This window comes from Bos taurus, chromosome 8, assembly GCF_002263795.3.
Source record: "Bos taurus isolate L1 Dominette 01449 registration number 42190680 breed Hereford chromosome 8, ARS-UCD2.0, whole genome shotgun sequence".
Lineage (NCBI taxonomy): Eukaryota > Metazoa > Chordata > Mammalia > Artiodactyla > Bovidae > Bos > Bos taurus.
The window spans coordinates 39,178,558-39,190,700 of NC_037335.1; the positions used below are offsets into that span (position 1 = coordinate 39,178,558).

A 12,143-nucleotide genomic window follows, 5' to 3' on the forward strand; every position below is an offset into this window, starting at 1 on the left:
GGATAGAGGATCCTTAAAGCAGAATTACCATATGATCCAGCAATCCCACCCATGGGCATATATCCAGAAAAGATGAAAACTCTAATTTGAAAAAATATATGCATTGCAATGTTCACTACAGTACTATTTACAATTGCCAAGATATGGAAGGAATATAAATGTTCATTGGCAGATGAATTGGTAAAGAAATAAGATGTGGTGTATGTGTGTGTTCAGTTCAGTTCAGTTGCTCAGTCATGCCTGACTCTTTGTGACCCATGGACTGCGAAGCACACCAGACTTCCCTGTCTATCACCAACTCCTGGAGCTTGCTCAAACCCATGTCCATTGAGTTGGTGATGCCATCCAACCATCTCATCCTCTGTCATCCCCTTCTCCTCCTGCCTTCAATCTTTCCCAGCAGCAGGGTCTTTTCCAATGAGTCAGTTCTTCACATCAGGTGGCCAAAGTACTGGAGTTTCAGCTTCGGCATCAGTCCTTCCAAAGAATACTCAGGACTGCTTTCCTTTAGGATTGACAGGTTGGACCTCCTTGCAGCCCAAGGGATTCTCAAAAATCTTCTCCAACACCAAGTTCAAAAGCATCAATTCTTTGGTGCTCAGCTTTCTTTATAGTCCTCCTCTCACATCCATACATGACTACTGGAAAAACCATAGCTCTGACTAGACGGATCAGTGTTGGCAAAGTAATGTCTCTGCTATTTAATACGCTATCTAGGTTGGTTGTAGCGTTCCTTCCAAGGAACAAGAGTCTTTTAATTTCATGGCTGCAATCACAATCTGTAGTGATTTTGGAGACCAAGAAAATAAAAAGTCTGTCACTGTTTCCACTGTTTCCTCATCTATTTGCCATGAAGTGATGGGACCGGATGCCATGATCTTAGTTTCTTGAATGTTGAGTTTTAAGCCAACCTTTTCACTCTCCTCTTTCACTTTCATCAGAAGTCTCTTCAGTTCCTCTTCATTTTCTGCCATAACGGTGGTCATCTGTATATGTGAGGTTATTGATATTTCTCCCAGCAATCTTGATTCCAGATTGTGCTTCATCCAGCCCAGCATGATGTACTCTGCATATAAGTTAAATAAGCAGGGTGACCATACACAGTCTTGATGTACTCCTTTCCCAATTCGGAACCAGTTGTTCCATGTCTTGTTCTAACTGTTGCTTCTTGATCTGCATATAGATTTCTCAGGAGGCAGGTAAGGTGGTCTGGTATTTCCATCTCTTTAAAACTTTTCCACAGATTGTTGTGATCTACACAGTTAAAGGCTTTGGTGTAATCAATAAAGCAGGAGTAGATGTTTTTCTGAAAAACTCTTGCTTTTTCTATGATCCAATGGATGTTGGCAATTTGATCTTTGTTTTCTCTGCCTTTTCTAAATCCAGCTTGAACATCTGGAAGTTCACAGTTCATGTACTGTTGAAGCCTGGCTTGGAGAATTTTTAGCATTACTTTGCTAGCGTGTGAAAGTGAAAGTGAAGTCGCTCAGTCGTGTCTGACTCTTTGCGACCCCATGGACCGTAACCCACCAGGCTTCTCCATCTATGGGATTTTCCACGCAAGAATACTGGAGTGGGTTGCCATTTCCTTCTCCAGGAGATCTTCCTGACCCAGGGATTGAGCCCGGGTCTCCCGCATTGTAGGCAGACGCTTTACTGTCTGAGCCATGAGTGCAATTGTGCAGTAGTTTGAACATTCTTTAGCATTGCCCTTGTTCAGGATTAGAATGAAAATTGATCTTTTCCAGTCCTGTGGCCATGGCTGAGTTTTCCAAGTTTGCTGGCATATTGAGTTTTCCAAAGTTCTGGCGTACGTAGCACTTTCACAGCATCATCTTTTAGGATTTGAAACAGCTCAACTGCAATTTCATCACCTTCATTAGTTTTGTTCATAGAGATGCTTCCTAAGGCCCAGTTGAATTTACATTCCAGGACGTCTGGCTCTAGGTGAGCGATCATACCATCCTGATTATCTGGGTCATGAAGATCTTTTTTGTATAGTTCTTCTGTGTATTCTTCCCACTTCTTCTCAATATCTTCTGCTTCTGTTAGGTCCATACCATTTCTGTCCTTTATCGAGCCCATCTTTGCATGAAATGTTCCCTTGGTATCTCTAATTTTCTTGAAGAGATCTCTAGTCTTTCCCATTCTGTTGTTTTCCTCTATTTCTTTGCATTGATCACTGAGGAAGGCTTTCTTATCTGTCCTTGCTATTCTTTGGAACTCTGCATTCAAATGGATATACCTTCCCTTTTCTCCTTTGCCTTTCATTTCTCTTCTTATCCCTGCTATTTGTAAGGCATCCTCAGACAACCATTTTGCCTTTTTGCATTTCTTTTTCTTGGGGATGGTCTTGATCAATGCCTCCTGTACCATGTCACAAACCTCCGTCCATAGTTCTTCAGGCACTCTTTCTATCAGATCTAATCCCTTCAATCTATTTATCACTTCCACTGTATGATCATAAGGACTTTGATTTAGGTCATACCTGAATGGTCAAGTGGTTTTCCTTTCTTCAATTTCAGTCTGAATTTGGCAATAAGGAGTTCATGATCTGAGCCACAGTCTGCTCCTGGTCTTGTTTTTGCTGACTGTATAGAGCTTCTCCATCTTTGGCTTCAAAGAATATAGTCAATCTGACTTCACTATTGACCATCTGGTAATGTCCATGTGTAGAGTTTTCTCTTATGTTGTTGGAAGAGGGTGTTTGCTATGACCACTGCGTTCTCTTGGCAAAACTCTGTTAGCTTTTCCCTACTTCATTTTGCACTCCAAGGCCAAAGTGTGTGTGTGTGTATAAAATATAACTCAGCCATAAAAAACAATGAAATAAAATTTAAATTAAAAAAAAACAATGAAATGATGTCATTTGCAGTAACTTGGATGAAACTAGAGATTAGCATACTAATTGAAATAAGTCAAAGACAAATATCATGATATCACTTATATGTGGGATCTAAAAATATGATACAAATGAATTTATTTACAAAACAGAAGTAGATTCATAGACATAGAAAACAAAGTTATGGTTACTATAGGGGGATGGGGCAGAGGGATAATTTAGGAGTTTGGGATTAATAGATACACACTGCTGCTGCTGCTGTTTAGTTGCTAATTCATGTCTGACTCTTTACGACCCCATGGACTATAGCCTTCCAGGCCCCTCTGTCCATGGGATTTCCCAGGCAAGAATACTGGAGTGGGTTGACATGTCCTTCTCCAGGGGCTCTTTCCAACCCAGAGATCAAATTCATGTCTCCTGTATTGGTAAGCGGATTCTTTACCACTGAGCCACTTGGGGAGCCCTAGATATACACTGCTGCTGCTGCTGCTGCTGCTAAGTGGCTTCAGTAGTGTCCGACTCTGTATGACCCCATAGACGGCAGCCCACCAGGCTCCTCCGTCCACAGGACTCCCCAGGCAAGAATACTGGAGTGGGTTGCCGTTTCCTTCTCCGCAGATATACACTACTATATATAAAATAGACGAACTACAAATAGTTACTGTATAGCACAGGAAATTATATTCAAAATATGTAATAACCTATAATGGAAAAGAATTGGGAAAAGAATATATATATATATACACCACATATCTATATATATACATATATACATACACATAAAACTGAATCACACACAAAACTAACATAACATTGTAAATCAACTATTCGTCAATGAAAAAATAAAATACATTTTTTTAAAAAGAACGAGCAAGGTCTGAGGGAGAGGCATGAGCCCACATCCTTCATTTACATAACATTAAAGAAGTCTCCCCATCTTATTTGGGAAGTGGGTAAAAACACATCATTATCAGCAACACACAATGGGGAAGCTGGTCGCAGGGGTGATATTCTTAGGAAAATATGAGTAAATTTTAGAATTTTAGAGGTGGCAGTGATCTTAAAATTCAATTAGTCCAACTTCCTGCTCAACAAAAAGTATCTTCTCCAGCAGCTTTGCTAGATGACTATCTTGAATGTTTCACATGCACTTGGAAACAATGTATATTCTGTAGTTGTTGGGCTTGAGTTTTATATAAGTCAATGAAAATGGCTAATGCTGTTCTACTCTCTTGTTTTCTTTTTGGATATTCTACCAGTTATAATAGAGATGAGTTGAAATCTCCAAATATGATTATGGATCAGTTTATTTCTCCTTTTAGGTCTGTCAAATTTTGTTTTATACACTTTGAAGCTATATGGTTAGATGTATATACATTTAGGATTGTTATATCTTCTTGCTGAATTGATTTTTTTCTATCATTATGAAATGTCCCTTTTTCTCTTTAATAATATTTTTTTTTCCTTGATATTGGTAACCTGCTAGATAACTAACTTTTGGTTAAATACACTTACGTATGGAAGCTCCTACTTCCAGAATTAGTCCTTGCAGTGATTAGACAATAAGAAAGTTAAACTTTCATTGGGAAGATTATCTTGACACCAAGTCAAATTTTGCCTCATGGTAGCTTTAACCCATTGGTACTTACTTGTCTGGTTTAGCAAAACAACACATGGTAAGCATACTAGTTAAGAACATGGGCCTTAGAGTCCAAAAGTTTTGACTAGACTTCAGTGCTGCTTACATAACCTGTCAAGCCTTAAGCCTCATTAGTAAAATAAGCACAGTATTACTTATCCTTAACTGTAGTGTTAGAATGATAAATGAGTTAGGTACCTAGAACGTATTAAATAGTCAATTAGTACTGGTAATTATTATCTCTTCCTGCTTTCACTAATTGCTGACTTGCCTCACTATTCTCTATTTGGCTTCTCAGTTTGTTTCATTAAAAGATTTACTACTTTCTGATTTCAGTTTCCACTGGTTTAAATGCTTTCTATTATTCTGCTATTTCTGACTATATGATTCAAATGTTACTGGCAACTTTAGCATTTCTGAAATAAAGTTGCCAGTAACATTTGAATCATATAGTATATGATATTATTATATTATAGCACTATATTATCTACTGTACATAGTATTATCTGCTTTATCATCATAATGACCATAACTAAGGTGGAAAAAAATGTAGTTTTAAATGCCTTAAATTTAAAGAGTCCTGGCAGGTTTCTAGCAGTCATTAAAAGAAATATTTTAGGACTGCTCTCAATTGGTCTGTTAAATGACCTGGAGAGGAACATCAGGTTAAACAGTCTGTAATTTCCAGGAGCTTTCCCACCCCTCAAAATTCAGGATATTGTTTTCTTAACTCAGGCTTTCCTTATTCCCTTCTGTTTCCCCAGGGAGAAAAGACAGAGCAGAGATTTAGCCTCATTACTAAGTTATTTTAGCAAATGCTTTTTTTTCTGGGTCTAGAAGCTAAATGTACAGACATCATTTCACTACGAAGATGTTTCTCTTGGGCTATCTCCTCCCTATGCTGTTTGTCTTCCCCTTCTTAGGGTGAGGGCTGTTTCTCTCTATGATGCCTTATTCCTCCACTTTTTGATGAAGTTGTACTCTATCCTGGGCCTTTCTGTTGATTTAAAGAAATTCTGCCAAGCCTTAGCCTGCTCAGGCCTTCAGGATGGTTTGGCCCTTCTATTCTTAGCTTCTGCTCTATGTCTGTCTGGGATCCATGCACAGGCCGGTTCTCAGCCACTGTGCTCAATCCCTTGCTTCTCAGGGCTGCTGTGCTCTCCTCTTCCATCATGCTGCTTGGCCTTCCTCTGACAGATATCTAATCTTGGGTTGCAACCTGGCATTTCAAAAACTGCAGCCTTCTGTTACTTTTATAAACTCTTTAGCCATGCTATCTGGTGTTTTTTTTCCTGTCCTTATGAAATCAATCCTCTTTTCACCATACTTATTATGAACTGTTGTCCAGACATCAAAGAAAATATTATAAATCTATTTTCAAGTATATGCCAAAAATTAGGCATTTTAAAGACAAACACATCCTCCCTCTAGTCTTGTTCTATTTAAGTGCACCCTAACTGGGGTCTCAGATCTCCCCTGTTTCTTTCAGAGACCCCCAATTAGGGCAGAATATCCTTAGGTGCTTAACTTCAACCTCCTTTTTTTTTTCCCTTTTTGCTTGCATTCCTCCTAAAACAATTGTGATGTAGTGTGCTCCCTCTCACATATTTATTAAGTTTATTCTTGGAATATTTCATAGGTTTCTATATTGGAAAAATATATAATGTTTAGCATTTTATGAACACATATTTTCATTAAGGCATTTCACTCATTCACAAATGTATCCAACATCACCTTGATATCCAAGAAGGTGTCTTTAATACACACCACCATCCACTGAAAAATACAGGGCTTCCCTGGTGGTCCAGTGGTTAAGAATCCTCCTTGCAATGCAGGGGACACCCGTTTGACCCCTGGTCTGTGAAGATCCCCCATGCGGCAGAGCAACTAAGCCTGTGAGCCACAACTACTGAAGCCCATGTGCCTTGAACCTGTGCTCCACAGTAAGAGAAGCCACTGCAATGAGAAGCCCACACACCACAACTAGAGAAAGTCCACATATGGCAACAAAGATCCAGTGCAGCCAATAAATAATAAATAAATATATTCATAAAAAAATAAAAATAAATGGTCAGAACTTTTCTTTCTATTAATATTCCTTAAATATCAGTTCCCATTCCACTTCTACAGAATTTTATCCTAATGCAACATGTTTGATCACTCCTTTGGTGGTTATCCTTTTGTTTCTTTGCAATAACAAAAATGAATAGCTATTGAAATTAAATTTTTTTCTTGTGACAATGAGGCTTTAAGTGTTCAAATTTTTCTTCAGCATTGAGGTCTAGTTTCCATTATTATCAGCACATGTAAAATCAAAACAAATATTATGAATATTGACAATTATTAAACTTAAGAAAAGTTTACTGGAAAGGTATCTCTTAATGGTATGGATGGGATTCTCATTTTCTATCTGTGCATGAGGACACAAATGACTTAAAAGTTGGAATGAGACAATCTTCAGAATCAATTCTATTTCTGTTTTTCATTTTTTTGTAGCTATAAGTGCTAAGGAATCATGCTCATATGAATAAATAGGTGGGCATGGAAGGAGTTCAGTTATAGTAATATTTCATTCTTTGAAAGCCTTATGATTTATATAACAAAAGTATTTCTTTTTTTATTAGCTATTAACTGTATTAGGGACTCCTTCAATTTTTCTGAAAACAGAGAATTTGATACTTCCTGGTTTGCTGAAGGATTTGTTAGTCATTACAATTTGGTAAGATATCAATATTTCCAGTCATTCTTTTGTTTGGCACTATGGAAGTTTTTACACCTCGGAGCAAAGCACTATATTCATGATGGGTGAGAGGTAGGCTTTATATGAAGTGGGTAAAGCAAAATTAAAAGAGGAAGTGTTTTAGGGGAACCCCAAGAGCCTTGCCTGGAAGACACATTCTCAGGCACAGTCAATTTAGGGAAAGAGTATTTGAGGAAGATGAAAATCTAGAAACTAATTTCCTAAAACTGTCTATGTGTATGCATCCCATAGAAGGTCTTTGTGATCCCATATAGTCTAGCTGGACAATCATTAAAGGTATAAGGGATTAATAATTAATTAATTAAGGTTTGAGTCATCCTGTCAAGTCATCCCTGATCTAGGTGAGGAAGCAGGCAGAGTGCCTTTCCATGGATGAGGGACACCCCTCAGCCAGAGCAAGAAAGACTGGGACTGGTATCAAATTGCCCAAAGACCCTACATGCATTAAAGCATGCCCACAAAGATCAACAAACACGGGGCAGTGATTTTGGGGTGTAGATATCCAAGGACACTAGGAGATCATGAGGATGTTGAGCTCTCTCTCCAACCATTGATTAAACTCAGACTAATGTCAATGTCTGGAGCTCCTCCCAGCTGATTGTAGAAAATGCAGTAAAGGTAGAAGGAGGTTACATCCAGGCTCAGGGCTTTCTTGATGATTCACTGTTAGTTGATGTGTAAGAGGGCACTATCCTTGCGGGAACTGAGGGTCTTTGAACCAAATCTCTGGACACCCACCATATGCCAGGCATCATGCTCAGTTTTTTACGTTATCTCTTTTAATTTTTACAGTAATCTTATGTGGTAGATGCTACTATTGCTGCTGCTACTGCTAAGTCACGTCAGTTGTGTCCGACTCTGTGCGACCCCATAGACAGCAGCCCACCAGGCTCCCCCATCCCTGGGATTCTCCAGGCAAGAACACTGGAGTGGGTTGCCATTTCCTTCTCCAATGCATGAAAGTGAAAATGAAAGTGAAGTCGTTCAGTCATGTCCGACTCTTAGCGACCCCGTGGACTGCAGCCTATCAGGTTTCTCCGTCCATGGGATTTTCCCATGAGGTGGGGTGCCATTGCCTTCTCCAGCTACTATTGCTATTCTTTTATAAATAAGAAAAATTCCGATTATGATAACCTCATATATTCAGATGACACCACCCTTATGGCAGAAAGCAAAGAAGAACTAAACAGCCTCTTGATGAAAGTGAAAGGAGAGTGAGAAAGTTGGCTTAAAAGTCAACATTCAGAAAACGAAGATCATGGCATCCAGTCCAATCATATCATGGCAAATAGGCGGGGAAACAATGGAAACAGTGACAGACTTTATTTTTGGGGGCTCCAAAATCACTGCAGATGGTGACTGCAGCCATGAAATTAAAAGATTCTTGTTCCTTGGAAGGAAAGCTCTGACCAACCTAGACAGCATATTAAAAAGCAGAGACATTATTTTGCCAACAAAGATCCATCCAGTCAAAGCTATGGTTTTTTTAGTAGTCATGTATGGTTGTGAGAGTTGGACTATAAAGAAAGCTGAGCACTGAAGAACTGGTGCTTTTGAAGTGTGGTGTTGGAGAAGACTCTTGAGAGTCCCTTGGACTGCAAGGAGATCCAACCAGTCCATCCTAAAGGAGATCAGTCCTGAATACTCATTGGAGAACTGACGCTGAAGCTGAAACTCCAATACTTTGGCCACCTGATGAGAAGAACTGACCCATTGGAAAAGACCCTGATGCTGGGAAGGAGTGAAGGCAGGACGAGAAGGGGATGACAGAGGATGAGATGGTTGGATGGCATCACCAACTCAATGGACATGAGTTTGCGTGAGCTCTGGGAGTTGGTGATGGACAGGGAAACCTGGAGTGCTGCAGTCCATGGGGTCACAGAGTCGGACAGAACTGAGCGACTGAACTCTGATGAAAATTGAAATAACCCACTCAAGGTCACAGGTGAAAACAACATTCACCCTCATGTCTAATTATACCAGTTTGTCCTTCTTTATTCCAGATTGTAAAATCACACCACAGCTGTCAAGGTCAATGGTCTTTAGGGACCAAAATTCGGAGACTCTCCAGAAGACAGAAGAGATCCTCTGAGGTCTAGTGGCAGAGGAAAACTGACATAGTTTACCTCAGAGCAGTTAGTAAAGGCTGAGACACACAAGCTGATTGACAGAGCCAAATCTACTTTTCTATAGTTGTTATGTCTTTGCTCAAGTGACCTTTTCCAGAAGAAACAGCAACTTGAAGATTCTCTTCTGATTTAGGTTCTTGGCTCATGTTGTAGTGGAGAGAGCCCTCAACTCAGAGGAATGGAGACAGCTACTGAATTGGCTCCCTCAGGCTACCCATTTCAGTTCTCTGAACTTCAGCTGTTTTCTGTGCAATAGATAAGACTGAGGCTAGAGTAGCATTTCCCAAACATTTTAGACTATGACCCAGAGTGAGAAAGAATTTATTATACCACAAGCCAAGATGCACACCCACATGTGTGCGCATGCGTGCACACACACACACACACACATCCCCTCTGAAATAGTTTGTGATGCCCTGATATATTCAATTCTATTCATTTATTAATTTTATTGGTAAAAAGCCCACTTTTGTCACTCTTTAAACTGATATTTTAAACTTTTAATGGGTAGCAAATCATAGTTTAAAAAACTCTGGACTCTGAAAGAGTAGTATAATATCAAGCCAATATCGTTCCTGTGAATTAGGCAAAACTTATCTTTGGTACCCTCCCAACTTACAGAGAGTCATTTTCCTGGCTTTCTCTAGACCCGTTTTATTCCCTCTACCCCTATTTACCCTCACCTCCATTGCTTTATACATAGATATGAAAAACTACTTCTGAGCAGGTGCTTTTGTCTTCTCTGAGGTAGCTTTTTCTCTTTATAATCATCGTCCCAGTTTTTGCTTGGGCTAGCTTCAGTGGACTTGTTACTTGCAGCTAACACAGGTCCTGCACTGGAGAGGTGCCTCTGTGGATTCCAGTCCCTGAAAGTACTCACCTTTGACTTTCAGCGTCAGGTACTTGTAGTCCCAGGCAATCCCATAGATGATCAGGCAGCGGTACTGCCCTGCATCCTTCAGCTGGATTCGGGGGATGAGGAACAAGGCCTTCCCCAGGGGCAGCTGCTCCTCCAGCAAAGTGGCTCTTTCACTGAGCAAGACTGTATCATTTTCCACTTTTTGCAAACTGGCTTTTAAAATCCCGAGTTCCACAGGACCTCCAGTGTCAAAATCACACTCCAAGGTCACATTGCTGCCGTAGTCTACCATGTACATTTCCTTTGGGATGGTCACTGTGAACAAAGCTGAACAGAAAATAAGACATTCTCCCACTGTCTGCCTTCACATTTCAGTTCTGTTCAGAGTGGGGGAGCTGAGGAGACCCATACAACCTCGGTTTCCCAGGAGACATCTATCAGTATCTGGGCATTTGCAGAAGTTCTTTTCTATCCCTTGCCCTATCCACTTTGTGGAAGAGTGTGATTCTTGATCCCTGCTCTTGCCTCTCAACACTCCTCACCTGTACAGCTGACTGGCCTCCTGCTCCCATGATCCAAGCTCATTTTCTTTATATGGATCAAATTACATCATTCCCTGCCAAATTTTACCTCCTCTCAGCAGCTGCTGCTGCTGTTGCTAAGTCGCTTCAGTCGTGGCCGACTCTGTGCAACTCCATGGACGGCAGCCCACCAGGCTCCCCTGTCCCTGGGATTCTCCAGGCAAGAACACTGGAGTGGGTTGCCATTTCCTTCTCCAACGCATCAAAGTGAAAAGTGAAAGTGAAGTCACTCAGTCGTGTGCGACTCTTAGCGACCCCATGGACTGCAGCCTACCAGGCTCCTCCGTCCACGGGATTTTCCAGGCAAGAGTACTGAAGTGGGGTGCCATTGCCTTCTCCGCAAAGATAGTAATAATAACGACTATCAACTGTTGAATTCTTACTAGGTGGTGGGCCTCTGCTAACACATGATCTCTTTTAGTCTCCCAGCAAGACAATGAGGTAGAGCCATCTTCTTTTTAGAAAATGAAACTGACACAGAATGGTTAAACAACTTGCCTAAGATTGCACAGCCAGGATCAGACCTAGGTATTGCTAAGTTCAAGTGCTCTTGACCACTACATCATACAAGCCCACTGTAGAAATGTCTTTTCTACTAATACTAATACTTAATGTATATCTACCATGTGTCGGCCACTGTTCTAGACTCTAAACCATATTATTCAATATTGAAAATGCAACCATAAAATATGCATAATCATTACTGTTTTATAGTTAAAGAAACTGGGTCAAAGAGGTTTGTTTCAGGATGCACAATTAGTAAAGTTAAAATTCAGAGCCAGTCAGATGGTTGACTTCAAAATCTATAGTTTTTGAAACAGTAGTTCCCAAAATGTGAGGCATATACCTCAAGAAGTATGCACAATGATTTTACATATGAAAGAATCAAGGCCCAAAGGGAGTTGGGTTATGCAGAGAAGAATTTATCCCCTCTTCAATTCTATTTCAATCTTTCAAATTACATACAATTTGCAACTAGACTTTCACATTTCTAACAATGGTTATTTTTCCTTTTAATAAAACAAGAAGCGCTCAGACAGATATTATCAGGGTAGACTTTAAAGCACCACTTTACTTTTATTGCATTTATTTTTGCTCATATCTTCTATTTACTAGTATCATTGATACTGGTTTTCCATTTACCACAGGGGTAGATTGTTTTGTTCAAAAAATAAAAGCTCAGTTGATTTAGATAATTCTATAAAAACAATAGTGCAAAGAGTAGTCAAACATGGCAAAACTAATGAAAGTAGTGTATGCATGAATAAATTGTGAGAGACTGTACAAAATTACGCTGTTTCCATCAATAATGAATGGGGAGTCATTAAGACT

At 39.9% G+C, this 12,143-nt stretch overlaps 1 protein-coding gene and 1 long non-coding RNA gene across 6 annotated transcripts in view; one reads left to right on the top strand and one right to left on the bottom strand.

The window, feature by feature from the left end:
• PDCD1LG2 (programmed cell death 1 ligand 2) overlaps positions 1-12,143 on the bottom strand; it is a 102,988-nt gene that overhangs the window by 70,525 nt on the left and 20,320 nt on the right. For all 5 annotated transcript variants that reach the window (XM_059889187.1, XM_059889186.1, XM_059889188.1 and 2 more), the window contains exon 3: positions 10,252-10,557. In XM_059889187.1, the coding sequence (XP_059745170.1) occupies positions 10,252-10,557 (306 nt within the window). The remainder of the gene's footprint in view (positions 1-10,251; positions 10,558-12,143) is intronic.
• Positions 1-12,143, top strand: part of LOC104969334 (uncharacterized) — a 103,704-nt gene that overhangs the window by 61,417 nt on the left and 30,144 nt on the right. The window lies entirely within an intron of this gene.